At 34.3% G+C, this 21,660-nt stretch overlaps 1 protein-coding gene and 4 non-coding genes across 5 annotated transcripts in view; 4 read left to right on the top strand and 1 right to left on the bottom strand.

The window, feature by feature from the left end:
- LOC142350959 (uncharacterized) overlaps nt 1-21,660 on the bottom strand; it is a 215,280-nt gene that overhangs the window by 77,916 nt on the left and 115,704 nt on the right. The window contains exons 14-20 of the mRNA XM_075402986.1: nt 19,965-20,155; nt 19,341-19,547; nt 14,585-14,795; nt 13,899-14,008; nt 12,898-13,079; nt 8,539-8,625; nt 8,005-8,201 (exon numbers count right to left, since the gene is read on the bottom strand). Of these exons, the coding sequence (XP_075259101.1) occupies nt 8,005-8,201; nt 8,539-8,625; nt 12,898-13,079; nt 13,899-14,008; nt 14,585-14,795; nt 19,341-19,547; nt 19,965-20,155 (1,185 nt within the window). The remainder of the gene's footprint in view (nt 1-8,004; nt 8,202-8,538; nt 8,626-12,897; nt 13,080-13,898; nt 14,009-14,584; nt 14,796-19,340; nt 19,548-19,964; nt 20,156-21,660) is intronic.
- Nucleotides 4,508-4,580, top strand: Trnaf-gaa (transfer RNA phenylalanine (anticodon GAA)). The gene has a single exon. It is a non-coding gene; the product is annotated as a tRNA-Phe (tRNA).
- Nucleotides 8,932-9,004, top strand: Trnaf-gaa (transfer RNA phenylalanine (anticodon GAA)). The gene has a single exon. It is a non-coding gene; the product is annotated as a tRNA-Phe (tRNA).
- Nucleotides 9,432-9,504, top strand: Trnaf-gaa (transfer RNA phenylalanine (anticodon GAA)). Its single transcript has one exon. It is a non-coding gene; the product is annotated as a tRNA-Phe (tRNA).
- Nucleotides 9,940-10,012, top strand: Trnaf-gaa (transfer RNA phenylalanine (anticodon GAA)). Its single transcript has one exon. It is a non-coding gene; the product is annotated as a tRNA-Phe (tRNA).

Below are 21,660 nucleotides of genomic sequence, written 5' to 3'. Positions count from 1 at the left end.
CTTGATTAGCTGGAGCCCTATAGCCGTAATAGCTCAGTTGGGAGAGCGTGAGACTGAATATCTAAAGGTCTCTGGTTCGATCGCGAATCGAGGCATTTCTAACTTCATAAATTTTTCTCTTGTTCTTGAATGAAAACAATTTCAAGAAATTAAAAGTTTTATAGTAAAAAATCAAAATTCTTCTCGTTACGTCCGAAACCAAACATTTCCGAAAAAATTCACATAATGGTTTTTTTCAAAACTCACTGAAACAGATTAAACTGGCAAAACATACTTTCAAAACACTTAAAAACTCTCACATATTTTACAAAAAGATCTTTGTTCAGCTGACATTTCAATTGTGATTTAATTTCAGCTGACATTTCAATCAAATGACGGAATTCGTTGGTCAGTGGTCGCGAATGTCACCGAAAGAAAACAATCTAGCAAACCAAAATTATCTTTAAAACGCTTTGAAAATCTTTCATCTTTTACAAAAGAGATATTTATGGACTGTTCAGAACTAGCTGACGTTCCAGAACTCAAATGACGGAATTCGTTGGTCAGTGGTTAAATTCCAAGAAATAAAAGAAAGACAGCTGAGACGGGTATTCAAGGGAAAAGAGTTGGCATTGAAATTGTTCAACTGATGTTGAGTTGGTCGTTTTCACGTTTTCAATCATTGGCCTAATTTAACTATTTGTGAGGACTAAATGCAGTGTCGCCAATGTCAACAGCTTTTGAGCTACATCTAAAAAATCTAAAAAAATGCAATCAGGTAACAAAAGTCTAAATAAAGAAGAATTTTCCCACATTTCAGACCCAATTTGTCCAAAGTCCTTAGTTTTAACCCAATCAAAATGAGCCCCACGAATTTATCCAGAACTCTGCTTCCAAACCCAACAATTTTTCTTTGGATTCTTTATTCTTGGTTTCCTGGAGCTTGTTTTCTTTGCCTCAAGTCTTGATTAGCTGGATTGCCGTAGCCGCGATATCTTAGTTGGGAGAGCGTTTGACTGAAGATCCAATTTTCCCTTGTTCGATCCCGGGTCGCGGTATTTCATACTTAATAAACTTTTCCCTTTTATGAGAAAAATTCTTGAATGAGAAAAGTTTCTAGAAAATTAAAATTGTCATTAAAAAAGTCTTTCTCGTTGCTTCCAAAACCAATTATCTCCAAAAAAAGCAACATAATTTTTTTCAAAACTCAATGAAAGAAAAACAAGCTAGCAAATCAAACTTGTTCTCGAAACTCTTGAAAAAACCTCAAACTGATCAGCAAAATTTGAATTAGCTCACGTTTCAGAACTCAAAGGGCGCAATGTGTTGGGTTAGGGTGAAGTTTCAAGAAATAAAAGTAAGAAAGCTGAAGCGAGTATTTACGGAAGAAGAGTTGGCCTTCAAAGGACTGCATTGATGTTGAGCTTGTCGTTTTGGCGTTTTCAATCATTGGTTTTTTTAAAACTTTTTGTGAGGACTAAACGTAATTTTCACAAAGCTCGACAGCTTATGAGCCACATCTAATAAATAGAAAAAATAATGAAGCCAGGTAAAAAAAAGAAGTTTAAATAAAGAAGCATTTTCCCACAATTTAGTTTCAATTTGTTCAAGGTCCTCAGTTCCATCCCCGTCAATTTCAGATGTATATCATTTTAAGCGTTTACTCTTCCACAAAATGGGATCAAATACAAGAAAACTTTTCTTGATAAACAATTTGAGCCACACGATTTCATCCCGAATTCTGCTTCCAAACCCGACATTTTTTTGGATTCTTTTTTCCTGGTTTCCTAAACCTTGTTTTCTTTGCCTCAGTTCTTGATTAGCTGGATTGCAGTACCCGTGATAGCTCAGGTAGGAGAGCGTCAGTCTGAAGATCCAAAGTTCCCTGGTTGGATCCCGGGTTACGGTATTTCTAACTTCATACATTTTACCTTTATTCTTGAATGACAAAATTTCTTTAAACTGAAAATTTTTATGGAAAAAAAACAATATTTTTCTCGTTGCTTCCCAAATCAATAATTTTAAAGAAAAATAACATAATTTTTTTTCAAAACTCACCGAAACAAAACAATCTAGGAAACCAAACTTATTTTCAAAACGCTTAAAAACTCTCACATATTTTACAATAAAGATATTTATGGACTGTTCTCAAATAGCCAACGTTTCAGAACTCAAATGACGGAACTCATTGGGTTGGTCAGTGGTGAAGCTTCAGGAAATAAAAAAAAGAAAGCTGAAACGGGTATTAAGGGAAGAAGAGTTGGCATTAAAATGGCTCAATTGATGTTGAGTTGCACGTTTTGGCGTTTTCAGCCATTCGTTTTATTTAACTGTTTGAGAGCACTAGTTTTGATGCCAAAAGTTTTTGAGCCACATCTAATTTAAAAAAGTGAAGCCAGGTGAAAAAATTTTTTATAATAACGCTTTTTCCATTATTTTAGTTCCATTTTGTCCAAATTTTTAATGCTTTTTTCAGGTCTCAAATTGGTCTCAAATACCAAAAGACTTTGCTTTATAAACATTTTGAGTCACACGAGCTTATCCGGAGTTCTGCTTCCCAACCCAACAATTTTTTCTTTGGATTCTTTATTCTTGGTTTCCTGGAGCTTGTTTTCTTTGCCTCAAGTCTTGATTAGCTGGATTGCCGTAGCCGTGATATCTCAGCTGGGAGAGCGTTTGACTGAAGATCCAATGGTCCCTTGTTCAATCCCGGGCCGCGGTATTTCATCCTTAATAAACTTTTTCCCTGTTTGGGAAAAATTCTTGAATGAGAAAAATTTCTAGAAATTTAAAACTGTCAACAAAAAAAAAGTTTTTCTCGTTGCTTCCAAAAACAATTATCTCCAAAAAAGTAACATAATTTTTTTTCAAAACTCAATAAAAGAAAAACAAGCTAGCAAATCAAACTTGTTCTCAAAACTCTTATAAAACCTCAATTATTTTGCAAAAAGATATTTCTGGATTGCTCAGCAAAGTTTGAATTAGCTGACGTTTCAGAACTCGAACGGCGCAATGTGTTGGTATGTGGTGAAATTCCAAGAAGTAAAAGCGAGAAAGCTGGAACGGGTATTTACGGAAGAAGAGTAGGCAATCAAAAGGCTCCATTGGTGCTGAATTGGTCGTTTTGGCGTTTTCAATCATTGGCTTAATTTATATTTTCGTGAGGAATAGGTGTAATGTCAAAAATGTCAACAGCTTATAAGCCACATCTAATAAATGAAAAATAATGGAGCCATGTAAAAAAAGGTTTAAATAAAGAAGCATTATCCCCGATTTAGTTTCACATTAAGTCAAAATAGGCCACTATATGTGATGTCACCATTGTCCACAGTTTATGAGCCACATCTCATTAAAAAAGCTGAAGCCAGGTAAAAAAAACTTTATATAAGAAGAATTTTCCATTATTTTAGTTTCATTTTGTCCAAAAACCTAAGTTTTAACCCCTTTAATTTTGCGTTTCTGTGATTTTAAACCTTTGGTCTTCCAAAAAAATGGTATCAAAAACAAGCAGACATTACTTGATAAACATTTTGAGTCACACGAAATTATCCGGAAATTTGGTTCCAAACCCAATAAATTTTTCTTTGGTTTCTTTATTCTTGGTTTCTTGGAGCTCGTTTCCTTTGCCTCAAGTCTTGATTAGCTGGATTGCCGTAAACGTGATAGCTCAGTTGGGAGAGTGTTAGACTGAAGATCCAATGGTCCCTTGTTCGTTCCCGGGTCGCGGCATTTCAAACTTTACAAATTTTTCCGTTGTTGGACAAAAATTCTTGAATGAGAAAAATTTCTAGAAATTTAAAACTTTCATTTAAAAAAATGTTTTTCTCCTTGCTACCGAAACCAAATATTTCCAAAAAAGTATCATTTTTTTTCAAAACTCAATGAAACAAAACAAGTTAGCAAATCAAACTTGTTTCCAAAACTTTTAAGAAAACCTCAAATAGTTTGCAAAAAGATATTTCTGGATTGTTCAATAAAATTTGAATTAGCTGACGTTTCAGAATTCAAACGGCCCAATGTGTTGGTCGGAGGTGAAATTTCAAGAAATAAAAGAAAGAAAGCTGAAACGGGCATATACGGACGAAGAGTTGGCATTCAAAGGGCTCCATTGATGTTGAGTTGGTTGTTTTGGCGTTTGCAATCATTGGTTTAAATTAGCTATTTGTGAGGACAAAATGCAATGTCGCGAATGTCAACAGCTTATGAGCCACATCTATTAATTGAAAAATAATGCAGCAAGGCAAAAAAAGTTTAAATAAAAAAGCATTTTCCCACAATTCAGTTTCAATTTGTCCAAACTCCTCAGTTTTAACCCCGTCAAATTCAGATGTCTGTCATTTTAAGCGTTTACTCTTCCACAAAATTAGTATCAAATACAAAAACACATTGCTTGATAAACATTTTTGTGTCACAAGAAATTATCCGAAATTCTGGTTCCAAACCAATAAATTTCTCTTTGGATTCCTTATTCTTGGTTTCCTGGAGCTTGATTTCTTTGCCTCAAATCTTGATTAGCTGGATTTCCGTAGCCGCGATAGCTCAGTTGGGAGAGCGTTAGACTGAAGATCCAATGATCTCTTGTTCGATCCCGGGTCGCGGCATTTCAACCTTTATAAAGTTTTCCCTTGTATGAGAGAAATTCTTGAATGAGAAAAATTTCTAGAAAATTAAAATTTTCATCGAAAAAAATGGTTTTCTCGTTGCTTCCGAAACCAAAAATTTACAAAATAATTATCATAATTTTGTTCAATACTCACTGAAACAAAAAAGCTAGCAAATCAAACTTGTTTTCAAAACTCATAAAAACCTCAAATAATTCGCTAAAAGATATTTCTGGACTGTTTAGCAGTTATTGAGTTAGCTGACGCTTCAGAACTTACAGGGCGCAATGTGTGGGTCTGTAGTGAAATTTCAAGAAATAAATTTAAAAAAAGCTTAAATAGGTATTTACGGAAGAAGAGTTGGCATTCAAATGGCTCCATTGATGTTGAGCTGCTAATTTTGGCGTTTTCAATCATTGGCTTAAATTAGCTCTTTGTGAGGATGTAATTTAATGTCATGAATGTCAACAGCTTATGAGCCACTTCTAGTAAACGAAAAAAAAGCTAAAAAAGAAGTTCAAATAAAGAAGCATCTTCCCACAAATTATTTTTTTGTCCAAAGTCCTACGTTTTAACCCCGTCAATTTCAGATGTCTGCCATTTTAAGCGTTTAATCTACCACAGAATGGGATCAAAACAAGAACACTTTTCTTGATAAACAATTTGAGTCACAGCAATTTATCCAGAATTCTGCTTCCAAACCCAAAACTTTTTTCTGGATTCTTTCTGTTTTTGGTTTCCTGAACCTTGTTTTCTTTGCCTCAAATATTGACTAGCTGTATGCGTATCCGTGATAGCTCCTCAGTTGGGAGAGTTTAGACTGAAGATCTAAAGGTCCCTGGTTCCATCCCGGATCGCGGCTTTTCTTCCTTCATAAATTTTTTCCTTGTTCTTGAATGAGAAAAAAACTCTAGAAACTCAAAACGTTTTTAGAAAAATTTCCTCTGGTTGCCACCAACACCTATTTTTTTCCAAAAAAGTAACTTAATTTCATTTCAAAATTAATTGAAATGAATCAAACTAGCATATCAGACTTTTTGTCAAAACACTTAAAAATCTCAAAAATTTTGCAGAGATGAATTTACGGACTGATCAGCAAAGTTTGAATTAGCTGATGTTTCTGAACTCAATTGAGGGAAGATAAGGTCTCTGGTGAAAATTCAAGAAATAAATGAAAAGTAAGCTGAAATGGGTATTTACGGAAGAAGAGTTGGCATTCAAATGGCCCCATTGATGTTGAGTTAATAATTTTGGTGCTTTCAATCATTGGCTTAAATTAGCTACTTGTGAGGATTAATGTCACGAATGTCAACAGCTTATGAGCCAAATCTAGTAAACGAAAAAAGCAAGTTAAAAAAGAAGTTTGAATAAAAAAAGCATTTTCCCACAATTCGGTTTCAATTTGTCAAATGTCCTCAGTTTTAACCCCGTCAATTTCAGATGTCTGTCATTTTAAGCGTTTACTCATCCACAAATTTAGTATCAAATACAAAAACATTGCTTAATAAACATTTTTGAGTCACACGAAATTATCCGAAATTCTGGTTCCAAACCCAATAAATTTCTCTTTGGATTCCTTATTCTTGGTTTCCTGGAGCTTGATTTCTTTGCCTCAAATCTTGATTAGCTGGATTGCCGTAGCCGCGATAGCTCTGTTGGGAGAGCGTTAGACTGAAGATCCAATGATGGCTCAATGGATTAATGGCTTAAATTAACTTTTGAGCTTAAATTAGCTTAATTTATTTTTGAGGACTAAATATAATGTCACAAAGTTCAACAGCTTACAAGCCACATCTTATAAAAGAAAAAGAATGAAGCCAGGTGAAAAGAACTTTACATAAAGAAACATTTTCCCGAATTTTAGTTTCTTTTTTCCAACGTCCTAAGTTTTATACCATTTAATTTCACGTCTCTGTAATTTTATGCGTTTGCTCTCCCCAAAAATTAGTATCAAATACAAAAACACTTTGCCTGATAAACATTTTGAGTCACAAGAAGTTACTCGGTACTCTTTTTACAAACACAGCAAAATCACTTCATTGGATTCCTTATTCTTGGTTTCGTAAACCTTGGTTTCTTTGCCTCAATTCTTGATTAGCTGCAGTGTCATAGCCGTGATAGCTCGGTCTTGATCAGTTTTAACCTTGCAGCCGTGATAGCTCAGTTGGTTGGAAGAGCCTTAGAATACAGATAAAACGTTTCTTGGTTGGATTCAGAGTCGCAGCATTTCTACCTTCAAAATTTTCCCCATTTTTGAGTGAGAAATTTTTTGAGATAAAATTTGCTGCGACAAGAAACATTGTTTTTCTCATTGATTCCAAAAACGATTTTTTTTTAAAAAAGTAGTATAGTTTTATGTCAAATTTAATTAAAAATAACAAGCTAGTATATAAAACTTATTTTGAAAACACTTAAAAACACCTCAAAAATTTTGCAAAAAATTTCTTTATGGAGTGAATGTTCTACAAATTTTCAATTAGCTAAAATTTCAATAGACGGAATTCAATGGTCAGTAGTGACATGTCAATAATGATAAGAAAAACAAATTAAATGGGCATTTAGGGAAGAAGATTTGGCAGTCATTTGGCCCAATTGCTGTTGATTTGCTCGTTTTGATGTTTTCAACCATCAGCTTAGTTTTGCTTTTGGTAAAGACTAAATGTAATGTCACAAATGCTTAAATTTGGAAGTCAATTCCAAAAAATGAGAGATTAGGTAGCATGTTGGAAAACAATATAATCAGAAGCATTTTTACCGCATATTCACTTCAATTTGTCTAGATTCCTAAATTTTAATCTGCACAACACACTGAAAATCAATTCAATACTACCAGATGGTGTGCAAAACCTAAGTTTATCACAGGTCTCAAGAATTTTCTATGATGTAAAAATTCTCTATAATTTGCAAAATTATACCATTGTTAAACATATTTTTTAATTTTGAATTACCAAACAAAATGCACCCTTGGCTGAATGCTAAAATGTGCCTATTTATAGGTCCTGATTAAAAAGTTTGACCGATCTAGCTTTTTCATTTTTCGAGATATCGCGGCTTTGGTTTTTTTTTTAAATTTTTCAAGAAAAAAACTTTAAAAAAATTCAAACAAAAATGCTGCAATCTATATTAAAGAGCAGCACAACTTATCGGAATGGAATAGATATAGGATAGAAACAGTGGTAAGTCAAAATTTTCAACATAGATATAGGTGTAAAATAAAACAACCAAAAAAAATGTTTTTTTTTTATTATTATTATTATTAAATTTCATTTATAGCCTTAATTTTACTGCATACAGGGTAGTTCTCTCTCTCTCTCTCTCTCAGTATCATTAACCTTAAAGAATTGGGTTAAAGGTTTGGGTAAAAACGCATGGTTTGGGTAAAGGAATTGGTGTGAATAGAAGTAGAGCGGAAAAATGGACATACCCTGATTTCCAATCTGTCGTCGGTTGTTTTGAGGAGTCTGTATCCACATCTGCCACTGAAGTGGTACTGCAGACCATCGAATGTCTTGTAAATGTGACTCCCAATTGCATAACAGGTAGAGGGACAATTGTCTCTCACACAATCCCAATTCCGCCCCATACATGTACACGTGCTACACTCTCTGCTGATGACGTCACCTGCAAACAGTTTTAAGATCATTTCCGTTTGTTAACCCCCCCCCCCTCCCAAGCTTAGTGGTTGCATATTATTTGCACCCCCACGCACGTGCCATATTTTTACATAATGATTTACTATGTAATGGCATGTGTTGTGTAACTGAGGGGGGGGGGGGGGGGCACAAACGGAAAAGATCCCAAAAATCTAACATACTTTTAAATTACACACAAACGACGATTATAGGAAATTATCTTGTAATATTATACATTACTCTACCAGAGTCTTGAAAAAACCCTAACAATCCCACTTGGACTAGGGTTTGACCTATCTATAGAAACTAAATATACAATGACTCACCTTTCTCGTAATCTGCTCCTTCGAAAGTGCATGTACACTCGTCAGGGTAAACACACACTGAGCTCAGAGGGTATTTGAGAACCATGCCTGTCAACAAAGCCCTCCTTACTGGTCCAATCGAAACTTTATCGATAGACTGTTTTGTTAATTTATGATAGCTACAACTAAATTTAATTTAGAAGTGCGTTTACAAAAAGAACGTTCAATTTACGTCGATCCACATATTCGATGTTTTCGATCAATATATTCGATATTTTCAATCAATATATTCGATAACTTCGACACATTATATAAAAACGTTATATATTGAACGTTTATATTATATATATATATATATATATATATATATATATATATATATATATTGTGTTTAATATATTGAACAAAACACAAGCCGTGATAGCTCAGTTGGGAGAGCGTCAGACTGAAGATCTAAAGGTCCCTGGTTCGGTCCCGGGTCGCGGCATATTTTCATCTATAAAACTTAAATTTAACTTAGCCTTCTTAAGGAATGAGAAAAGTTTTTTAAAGTTTGTTTGTTGAGAACAGGTAATAAAAAATCTAACATATAAACCCACATCTTCGCCCATTTTGTTTTCACAAAAACAACGTTATTTTAATTCCATCGTTCAGCTCCATAATCCGCGATGCGGCCAGCCCAGTCAAAGTTGAATTGTATCAAGTCAGAAATTCAAGCGTTTTTCAACCGTCTCAATAACTTTTTCCTAAAATTTTTCCAGTTTCATCGATTCATCTCTGCATTTGTCAATTTCTGTCAATCATTATTTTGCCGTTTTTAGTGCTCAGAACTATGTTTCCATTTCCTGCAACTGATTTTCGGATTCTCTAGTGTTGGTTCTTTTCTTTGAAGCCTTTGTTAACTGACCTCACAAGCCGTGATAGCTCAGTTGGGAGAGCGTTAGACTGAAGATCTAAAGGTCCCGGGTTCCATCCCGGGTCGCGTCATACTTTCATCAATCAAACTTAAATTTAAATTTGCCTTCTTAAGGAATGAGAAATGTTTTTTAAAGTTTGTTTGCTGAGAACAGGTAATGAAAATCTAACATATAAACCCACATCTTCGCCCATTTTGTTTTCACAAAAACAACGTTATTTTACTTCCATCGTTCAGCTCCATAATCCGCGATGCGGCCAGCCCAGTCAAAGTTGAATTGTATCAAGTCAGAAATTCAAGCGTTTTTCAACCGTCTCAATAACTTTTTCCTAAAATTTTTCCAGTTTCATCGATTCATCTCTGCATTTGTCAATTTCTGTCAATCACTTTTTTGCCGTTTTTAGTGCTCAGAACTATGTTTCCATTTCCTGCAAACTTGCAAACTGTTTTTCGGATACTCTAGTGTTGGTTTCTTTCTTTGAAGTCTTTGTTAACTGACCTCACAAGCCGTGATAGCTCAGTTGGGAGAGCGTTAGACTGAAGATCTAAAGGTCCCTGGTTCGATCCCGGGTCGCGGCATACTTTTCATCAATAATACTTTAATTTACCTTTGCCTTCTTATGGAATGTGAATAAATTTCAAAAATTTGAACAGGTAATAAATAATCAAATATATATAGTACCCTATTTTAGCCCATTCTGTTTTTACAAAAAATATTATATAACTTCCATTGTGGCTCTAAAATCCGCGAGGCGGTCATTTAAATTTGAACTGTATCAAGTCAGAAACATCTGCGTTCTTAAAGCCTCTCAATAGTTTTTTCCTACCTCGTTTAGTTGATTCATCTCTCTATTTGTCAATTTATGCCAAGAATTTTTTTCAGTTTTCAGTGTTATCGTTTTTGGAGCAAAATTCTCACGATAACTATTTAAAGAGAAAGGAAATATGATATATACATACATATATATATATATATATATAATATAATCTATATATATATATATATATATATATATATAATATATATATATATATATATATATATATATATATAATATATAATCTATATCTATATAATATATATATATATATATATATATATGGAAAGTCTTGTTTTGCTTCAGTCGGCGCTTTGCGCAAATTAGACTATTGAGAAGTTTCTTCTATAGCTTTAAAACTTTTTGATTTGAATGGCGACAGACCAAAATCACAAAGGAGAGTGTATTTTCTCAAAAAAGTTGAAATTATATCTATCAAATAAATCAGTTAAACAATTTAGTTACAACTACGACAGCAAAGTTGTTTTCCCTCGGACAAAGTTACCATAGCTCAACATCCACTAAGAATGCCAATAAATTGTGAGCCACCCAAGCATAAAAAACTATGTTCGCGCAAAAACTTTAATTTTTGTACAAATATAGTATTTTTCTTTTAAACTTAGTATTTGTTTGAACTCTGGTTCACAAGTTAAAATTTTTAACTAAAAATAACTGTATCAAAAACCCAAAAAACTTTGCAAGTCTTTTTGTGAAAAGACACCTTACTAATCTTTAAGGAATGACACTCTCACTAAGTGCAAGCGAAATCAATAAAATAGCAGGAATAGTCCTGACCTGTGATTCAAAACCTTTTCATTGACTTAAAAAACTGACCTAGATCGGACCACGGATGGATTGGGAAGCCAATGTGAATCTGATGAAAAACAAAAACAAAACAGTGAGATCAAATGTCAAATTGCATTTTGTGAACAAAAATCCGCTTTTAAGCAATCGAATTATTGTTCAAAAACAATTTCCGTATCATACTTTAAATTTATGGAGAGAAAACATTCAAGTCACGAAACCACTCACTTTTTCGCTGAACTTCCTTTAACGGCGTAGCCACGTCTTCGCCAAAAAAATTAGACTTTCAAATAAACTGTACCTGCTGCCACAAACTTGCTCCTTTCAAAGCGGAGAAAATCTTAAAGTAGGAAAAAATCACTCTCTCATTTCTCAACTTTATGAAAATGTTTACCGAAACATTTTTATAAAATTTTATTCACTCCCTGAACTTCCGGTTTTTTCGCTCGCTCACTCATCAAAAAAAATACATAACCGGATGAATTCCGGAAACGACTAGAAGACGACTTTGAAAAGAACTCACTTTTTAAATATCTATCAAAAGCATGGAAGATGATAAAACAAACACCTTAATTGAAAAATTTAAACTAAAATTTCGATCTTAAAACCAAATTAACCTGACAAAAAAATGGAATTCCAGTTACGTTTTCTACTTGTACAACTACAAACGCAAACGGAAGAAATTACTTCATGAAATCCAGACACAAAATTTCTCGCACAATTTTAGCCAAATCAAAATAAGCACACAAATGTCTTTAATTTTCAAAAACAAAGGGAAAAACCGTTAAAGACTAGGTAAAATTGTAACCAATTTTTTTTGTCAAATCTCAATGAAAAAGTTTTTTGGTAACAAAAAACCCGCAATTAATTTTGTAATTGAAACTCTTTTCGGCCACTAGGCTTTTATTCAGTTACAAGTCAAAGCAATAAACCACGAATGGTCCAAAAATAACTAAAATAGCCTAAAAACTATGTAACTATTTGAAAACTTCATGATTGCTTAAAATTTCCTTTAACTCCCAAAAATCTTTCAAACTCAAGCAAAAAATCTGAAAAATATAACTTTAGTCCAAAATAGCTTTTCAGGCTTCATAAATTAAAAAAAAAAACAAACAAAAATACATCTTCAAAAAGTCGCACGTAAACAAAATTTTTGCTCGCTAAGCGAAAATTTTTCCGCGCCCTTATTTGTCGCTCGGTGTCAAAAGAAGGCCTGAACAAAAAACACTCTTTTTCTCCGCTCTTTGATATTGTTCATTGAAACAACGTATTCAATTTTCTTTCACTCCCTGAACTTCCGTTTTCTTCTCACTTGCTCACTTTTCAAAAAAATCAGAAAACCATAACGCCTCCTCGAGTCGTAAAAAAAGCAGCCCCCCAAAAGGCAGCGCCCCAATTCTTTGCATTGTAATAAAAGCGTTAGGTTTATCCTTTCTTGGGTAGCTAAGATCATTTTTATTCACGGAAACTAACTGAGAAGAACAAAATCAACAAAACTAGTTTTGAGGTTGATATTGGCCAGTCTTGTGCAGATAATTGAATAGAAAAATGTAATGAAATATTTTAGGTGTGAAACATTGAAAAAATGTCATGAAAGGTTTATTATAGAAAAAATGTTATGTAAACTGCAGGTGTGGAAACATTAGATTTCCTGATAAGCTGAACGGATGTCGAAAAAAATCCAAAGTACAATAATCCACTTTTTTGGATTCTAAAAAATGAGAACCTGATCAGTTTCGGTCCCATCAGCTTAGTGCTCTATGGTAAAAAACAACTTGTAACTTGTTGTCTTGAACAGGACTGGGGGAAAGGAAAAACTTGTGGAACCAAGTCTGTCCGTACCCTGTGGACATACACATGCCCCTGGCACTACTGCATGTGGACATGTGGCATTGTTGTCATCCGGGGTGTCACAGGTGGGGAGACAGGGGGACACTTCTGTCTGGAACTCAAGGTTACCAGGGCACTGGGATGCACAGGGAGGGTCATCTATCACACAGTTGAACACACCCCCCTCACATTGGCTGAAAAATACAACATTCAGAGCAGTTTCGCCGCTTTCTAACGCTTTTAAGCGCAATTCTTACATAACTTTCCAAAAATGATTTGCATTTTCGAGCTGGCAGGAAGCAACTTGATCTTGATTGAATACCCCCCCGGCATTGCCTACACCTTTAGTTCTCCGCTTAATAAAGGTGGAAGTTGTGGAATTTAAGAGTGGAATGTTTGGTAACAAGGGTGAAAAGGGAAGTGGAATTAAACGATTGAAAATTCATTTATGGTCAATAGTGGAATAGTGGTCACGTGCAGTAGCCCAATCTTATACTGTCATCTCTTATAGTTACAATTGTGTCCATAAATGGTCAGCTGCAATACACTAGACAAGAAGCGACTTAGGAAAAGATATTGGATATGAAAGGAATGTTAAATCATTATTGAAAGAACCGTGGCTAGTTGTATGAATAGACAATTGTGTCGAAATTACTTGTCGCCTCGAACATTCACATAATGTAAAAAAAAATTCCAGATTAACATGGGTACCCGTACCTAACTCTAAGTCGAATTCAGTACTGAGTCAGAGTCTAAATCAGGTAACATTTTGCACTGAATTTGTCTGATTCAGAGCTAATTCAGTGATTCATTCTGAATTTTCTTCTGAATTAGAAGAATACAGAATATTTTCTCTGAAACTTGCTCAGATTCAGTGAAATTCAGAAATCACTTCACAGTTGGTTCTGAAATCCTTATTAAGTACTAAATCTTAAAATTAAAATTTCTCTGAAACTGTTCTGAATCAGTACTGATTATTGTCACTGAACCGTAGGTACGGGTAGTGTTCTTACCAGTGCATGCATCCCTCGTCATAGACATTTCCATTCATGGTTATATTGTCCATGTGGTAACAGTCACATGAGCCTTCCACTTCACACGTGTTAGACGACTCATCCCACACCTGTCAACAACAAACAACCAATAAATAAACAAACAAACAAACAAACACACAAAGTGATATAAAGTAGCTCATCAATTCTCATGAAAATAATAGAATTGCCTAGAAAAGTTTAACTTACTGAATCTGTTATTTGGTATTTGGGCTAGAAAAAAGATTATATCGCACGATGAAATGTGTGAGGTGTTTTCAACTTCATTTATGAAATTGTCAAAAAAATTAGAAATGCCCCTGCTGGGTGATTATTGACTGGTCCGGGGCCTTCCAGCACTAATCAGTAAAGATCCCAGGAACAAGCCAGCTCTGTTCAAACCATTTGGGTCACACACGGGTGGTATAGTGCGACTCAACTAACAGGGTCTGGATATAATTATAGTCGCACGATAGTCTGGACAATGGTTGTTCGAAAGATTGACCATAGAGACAAAAGTCTCAACACAGTCTGATCAGAGCTGGCTTAGGCCTGGAACCTTATCATGGGATTGTGCTTTGTGAAAACCGGTAATTTATTAACTTTTGTTTTTATCTTGACTCAAAGTATGTTACGATGTCTTTCAAAACTAGATGAAACTTTGTTACCTCTCCTTCCGGACATGCGCAGCCTGGCAGCCTTCTATTCTGACAAGTGAGACCCAGTATACTACTCTGGGATAGTTGTCTGCAACTGTAGCCACAGACTGGCGCCCTCTCAGTATAAGTCATCTGTGCATTCGGACATCCCCCCTGTTGACATCCTGTCACTGATTGCCACACATCCAGAGCTGAGGAGTCATTCAGGAATTGGCCACACCTGGAAGTTACACATCTTACACTCGCATTTGTTTAATTGATTACCAGCACCTTTCGGTGCATAAAGTTTTTTTGCATTAAATGAACCGAACGCTTTGTAAGAAATGCGCAGCTGAATGCTCTGAAATGCGCTAATGCCCAATAACTTAATACAATAACCGGCCAATTGCATAATGGCTCCAAATTACACTTGAGTGTCGTCGTATACAGATAAAAACTGGTTCAGAAATTATCGATAAAAACTGGTTCAAAATTATTTATGAAATTGTCAAAAAAAATTAGGAAATGCCCTTCGCTATAAAACTATGAAAAAATAAAATAAACGATAAATTGATATGGCTTGTTCAATTTCTAAGCCTTTTTTATTAGAGACTTTTATAACATATATGAGTTTCTTGACCTCATAGAGATCCAAGTTTTAAGGTTCGAAGTCTTTTTGTTGAGTAGGGTAAGTCACGGATGATCAAAAAATTAATCACGCATATGACCTAAAATCTTTCGCTAGAATGAAGGAGAGAATTATAACTCTAAAACTACTTCCATCAAGGTACTTCTGCTACAGTTGAAATCTTTTGAAAAAAAAAGACAAATGATATACGCAACAATAATCACAATACAGAGAAAACCGAGGATAGAGAAAAGGAACGAAAAAGTGCCTAAATTCAAAGTCTCATCACATTTTCTTAAATGGTTTCCGAAACTTTTGAAGGTTTGTCATCAATTCCCGGGTGGTATTTATTATAATAAATACTTGCTTGGTGGCTACAGCATTGCAGAAAAAACGATAAATAATAACTAAAACAGAGAGTCAGAAATATCGGAAGCCTAATAAAAAATAGCAGAAAAATTTCTTTTAAAGAAACTGACCGGACAACCGGACAAATAATCCTCGTAGCAGAAAAAAGAATCAATGGGTTATACATAGAGATTTTTAAAAGAAAAATTTTAATAGAGGTTCAGAAGGAAATGGCCAGCAAACTTCCGAAATAGATTTTAAAAAGATTTCAAAACACTAAATAACAAAATTATTGCAACAAGGGGACTCTCCCTGAAAAAGAATTTTGAAAAATCAGTTACAAACAGTTAAAGCGCCTCATGAAGGGTAAAATGCCTCAAAAAAGTCCACTATACGATAACAAATTCTCACAAAAATTACAAATAAGTGTTGAAAAATGTGAGACAAATGATTTTGAGAAAAAGTTAATAAATACCGAAAACACTCCCTAACATAGGTAATAAACATTGTGATTCGTTAGTCACCAAAAAATTTGTCAAAGAAAACTTCTCCATGGTAAAAGTAAAAATGTTAATTTTACTTATTCCAACAGAATTGTCCACATGGGTTCAATGTGTATCTGAACATTAGTTCTGATTCCTTGCAAGGAAATGAAATTACGATTTAGTGTGCAACTGATCTAGAAACAGGCACGTACTTGCCGGTGTATTAAAAGGTTTTCTATGTTGTCGCTGTCTGAAAGCTGTTACTTTTGCAGTCACTTGCTAAGCATGATGGAAAATAGGATAGACCAGAAGTTTGTATGACTTTGTTTGTTTTTCGGCAAAGTGAACTGACGTATTTTTAGGATACGTACCTCCCTAGCAGACCAGATCCTTTGTCAGTGTACAAAATAACACCATTTAAAAATGACATTCCTTCGATATCAAACTGATTCAGAAAACATTTTGTATGATAAGAAACGCCGGCATTGTTAATCAGGGTAGTTCTATACTGAGAAGAGAGATCTCTGCATATAACTTGGAATCTTGTTGTATTTTTGCTTATGCTGCACAAGAACACAGAAATTGAAATTAAATCATGAACATCACACTGATCTTTTCCGTTTATTTATTCAATTTCAAATGAAGGAACTGACTAAAAAGTGAGCAATTAATTGTTCGCGTGTTTATCCTTCATATGCAACCAATTATCTTTACTATAAATCTATCAAGAAAATGCATGTTTTCAAATCAAGTTGTTGAGATGAGACTACGGTTTTTGTATTTTGATTAAATTCTTATTTGTCATGGATAATCAATTTTTGTATTACGGTTTTTGTGTTTTCTTGCTACCTGGCTTTGAAACCTTGTTTCATGTAGTGATAATATTTGAAATTAAGGTATTACAAATAGCTGATTTTTGTCATAATTCTTCAAACAAGAAACTCCAGTTTTGAATTTAGGGTTGTATTGTACAGTAGAGTTTCTTATGTTAAGAGTTATAACAAAAATCAGCTATTCGTAATACAATAATTTCAAATATTATCACTACATGAAACAACAATAAAATCCAGATTATCAAGAAACCAAACAAACCGTAATAGAAAAAATGAATATCCATTACAATTACCCAGGTTTAGGTCCAGACCCAAATTGAGCTATGATCAGACTATGCAGACTGAAATGACCTCTGATCAGACTTTCCAGACCGAAGTTACCTCTGATCAGACCTTCCAGACCAAAATGATTTCTGATCAGACTTTCCAGACAAAAATGTCCTCTGATCAGACCGAACGCAGACCATTGTCCAGACTATAGTGCGCTTATGATCAGACCCAAATTCAGACCATTGTCCAGACTATAAACAGACTATGATCAGACCATTTTCAGACCATGGTCCAGACTCAATTTCAGACCATTGCCCAGACCTTAATCAGACTATGATCAGACTCAAGTGCGCTCAAAATAGTCTGATCAGAGAAAGGTTTTAATTATGAACAAATCTCTTAATTTGCTATAATATATTCATTTCATAAAAACTGGTGTTTGCAGTATAAAAATCATCAAAGGAACAGCCAATTCTGAAAATATTGCTAATGAAAACGAAACCTAACTGTTGAGAAAAAAATTTAGTTACCATACCCCTTAGTTCATATTTCTGACTCAATGGATGAACTTAGACAGCTTTCCACAAGAAACGTCGTGGTCTTCAGTTAATCAAAATTTCCTCTTGAGGGGACCGGCATTTGCTATCAGCTGGCCTCGTTGTTTCTGATCAGAGTCATCGGACTTTAGATGAGTCTCTGATCGGAACGCTGCTTTATTGTTGCCTCTTGGCAGAGCCAACATCAGTCAATAAAAAAAAACAAAAAAAATTGAAAAAATAATGCACTCGAAATCAAACCTTCCAGACCGAATTGACCTCTGATCAGAACGAACCCAGACCATGGTCCAGACTATAAAGACTGTGATCAGACCTTCCAGACCAAATTGAGCTCTGATCAGACCGAAATCAGACCATGGTCCAGACTATTGTGTGCTCGAACCGCTTTCCAGACCCTGTAATTTCGGTCTGGGAACACAGGGGTGTGCGCTCGATTGGGTCTGATCATATCTCAATTTGTGTCTGGACCAAAACCTGGGTAAGAATTTAATCAAGATACAAAAACCGTAGTCTCATCTCAACAATTTGATTTAAAAACATACATTTTCATGATACAATTATAGTTAAGATAATTGGTTGCATGGGAATCATAAAACCGCAAACAAAAAATCCAGTCAATCAAAATCACAAAAACCAAAGACGGCATTATGTTTAGAGTCTCAAAATCTAATTCTTCTTGTCGTACAAAACAACAAAAAGTTTTTAATCAATTGCACGAATAGTTTCCGTCAGTACTATATAATGTAAAGTTCGAAAAATAAAATTTCTTTTTAAAATCAGAGCACATGAAACTCTCATTTTGTTGATCTTCTTTTCATTATATACTGATGAAGGCTCTGGTCTGCATGAAACGTTGCCTACTTGGTTTACATTTGGTTAAGCTCTGCAAGAAAAAAGTGGACAAAGCTAAAAATAAAAATTGAGACTGTTTTTAGTCAATTCGTTGTTTTTGATGGGAACAAATTATTGAAAATTGGAGAAAAAAATTTTTACTGCAAAAATATAAGAGAGAAATACTAAAACAATTTTAAAGTTAAGGTCTCCTATTTTAGGAAAATAAAACAGGCATAAATATTTTTAGACATTGATAATGATAACATTCATAACTTTTAGGGGACTTTATTGAATGGCAAATATTAACTGAACAAAAAAATTCCTTTGAGTTTACAGTATTTCAACGAGCTAATGTTCGGTCGAGGCAACTGAGAAAATTCAATTTCTATTGTTACAACTTCTCAAAAGTGTCTAATGGCATCAAATTTTTATTGAAGTATTTTATGAAATTTCCATCACTTTTATAACAGGATTCAATTTTTGCATCGTAATATATTGTAAAAGTGCACTTAACTTACTTATTAACTAACTTCTTCTTATTATTTTAAATAATGGTTCTTAATTAAGATAACTGAAGTAAGTTTCCTTATGGCAACGGTAAATTCTTGGAAGAAGTAATTTTTTAGCGCGAATCTCTCACTTGTTGGTCAAATAGGATTCATTACATGCTTCTAATGCTATAAAATTGAATCTCAATTTAAACCTAAAAAAATTCAGTACTAACAGACGCATGTAATGCTGTTTTAGTCGGTTCACAAAACTTGAAACGAATTTCTCAAAACTTGAAAAAATGAAACTTCTCGAAAACAATTGATAAAAAATGTGGCTCACCTGTGTGCATAAGCAGCCAGAGCGGAGCACCTGACACTTCTGTAGACTTCATTTGAGACAGAAACAGTTGGGTTGAGCATGGGGAAGGAACAGAAGTCGTATCTGCACTGGAACCAGTAGTCGTTGGGGTCCACGTGACTGTGGCACTCTCCAAATGGTCCAGAGGGATCTATCAGTGTCCAGCAGTGAGAGTTGGCAGGGGTCTCACTGGAACAGAGGACGATCAGAGGTTATAAATAAGAAAAGATAACGAAATTATTATTAGTCTTTATCTCTTTAAAAAGTTAAATTTGACAGAAAAATTTTCCACCTGTACCAGTAATCTTATTTGATGTTGATAACGTCAAATTTTTATTGTTTCCCAAAAACACGATATATTTTGATTAACTTTTTCAGGAAAATCTTAGAAGATGAATAGAGTTTTTAAAATTTCAACTATTCCTGCTACTCTGATAATCATAATTTTTCCATAATTGTATTTTTTTTAGTAATCGATGATCATTCCGGCTGTGCGGCTCATCTTTTGGATATACTAAACACTTTGTTCAAATCCACTTCAGTCAGTGCAGTGTACCTCCTCCCCCCCCCCCCCCCGGACCCTTACCCCAACAAATGTTGACTCACAGTGTGGTAGAAACGTGGTCACAGGGTGTCTTGACATTCTGGTACTCAGTGTTGCTGGATGGGTTGAAGCAGGATGACTCATCCACTGCCCAGTCTTTGGCAAAAGTGGACACGTGACCATCAACCATCCTGTTCCTCAGTCTCAGATCATCACGTGGGTTGTGGTTGTACACACCACACAGACCCTCAACCTAAAATATCACTATCACTATAATTATTTTTTCTCGATTTTTTACTTTTTGTATGAACCGATAGCTAATTTGTTAACAGGCTAGGACCCGGACTGAACGCCAAGTCAATATCAGTACTGGACGCGTCTAACTGCAAGTCTTTTGTCAGTACTGTATCGGAGCAATGACCATGTCACTTTTTACACATGTCAGTCTAAATGCAAGTCTCGGCTAGGACTTACAAGTCTAAAATTGTAAAAAAAAAATTAGAACGTTCTGGTGTAAATTGCGCCTACGATAAGCTTGACAAGAAACTCTCCTTCTTAACCGTATACTTGGCTAGAGAAATAAAGCCTCGAGGAAAAAGAAATTTTTTGGAGACCAAAATTCCGCATTTTCAAGGTTAAAATTTTATTTTAATAACATTTACGGAAACCGAGAAAAATTAACATGACAAAAATAAATTCATTAAACGTTCACGATATTTTAACTGTCGTTTCATAAGTCAATGATTAAACCAGTTTTTCATTAAGTGTTGTCGGGCTTTTGATGGTGATGATGCCATGGGATCAAATTAAATCGTCAACAAACATCGATAATCGGCTTACTTCAGACTAATTGCTGTCGAAAGAAAGTTGGATGATCACTTCCTTAGCCTTAAAGTAATAGCAAGAGACTGTATGTTCACAAAGGTGCTTCAATTGATGTCATTAAAAGATATTCTAAAGCACTATAATTTAGATCGAAAAATTACTGCAACTTTGGCGCACTTTAACTGATTTTTAGTCTTTGAGGTCGGCTGCTTAATGTTGTGAATGAAAAATCAATTTAGACAACGCAAAACTCATGAAGCCAAAGAATTCATTTAAAACATTAGACTGAAATTTTCAGTCATATTCACAGACTATGCTATCGAAATTGTCTCAAACTTCATACTTAATTGTGATTTACTTTCTGAATTTGTTATTTTTCTCCCAAAATGCACAACTAAATTGAGCTGTAAAAGCCCCAACGGTATACAAAAACCCTTACAATGATTCCAAAACTGTTACAAAAAACTCCAAAATTAACCCCTAAACCCAACATTCTTAAAACTATTTAAAAAAAAAACAAGAAATTAACTTTCATTTTCAGCCCTAAATATTAATTAAATCAAATTCCGAAGAGCGAGTCAGCTCATTACAGCTGCACCACGATCTATTTAAATTTTTGTCAAAAAATTGTTTTGTAATTTTTAAATTAAAAAGATTCAAATTTTTAAAAATTTTTAAATTCACAACAATTAATCACTTACTTGGTATTTACCCAAAATTTTTCTGGTAAGGTTTGCAGCATTAAAACCAAATCGTCCAATATCAATTTTTTTTTCAAAAATCTGTCAAAAAAAGAACCTGGAGACCATTTTTCATCTTTTAAAAAGTTCCTTAAACCAAAAAGAGATCAAAAGGAGGTACCTTTAATTGCGTCAGATATAAGCAAACAAAATGACCAATGTAGATGTAATATGGAAGAACTTTTTAACAGAA

Source organism: Convolutriloba macropyga, chromosome 12 (assembly GCF_964194025.1).
Source record: "Convolutriloba macropyga chromosome 12, txConMacr16.3, whole genome shotgun sequence".
NCBI lineage: Eukaryota > Metazoa > Xenacoelomorpha > Acoela > Convolutidae > Convolutriloba > Convolutriloba macropyga.
This window is presented reverse-complemented; position numbering and strand designations above follow the sequence as displayed.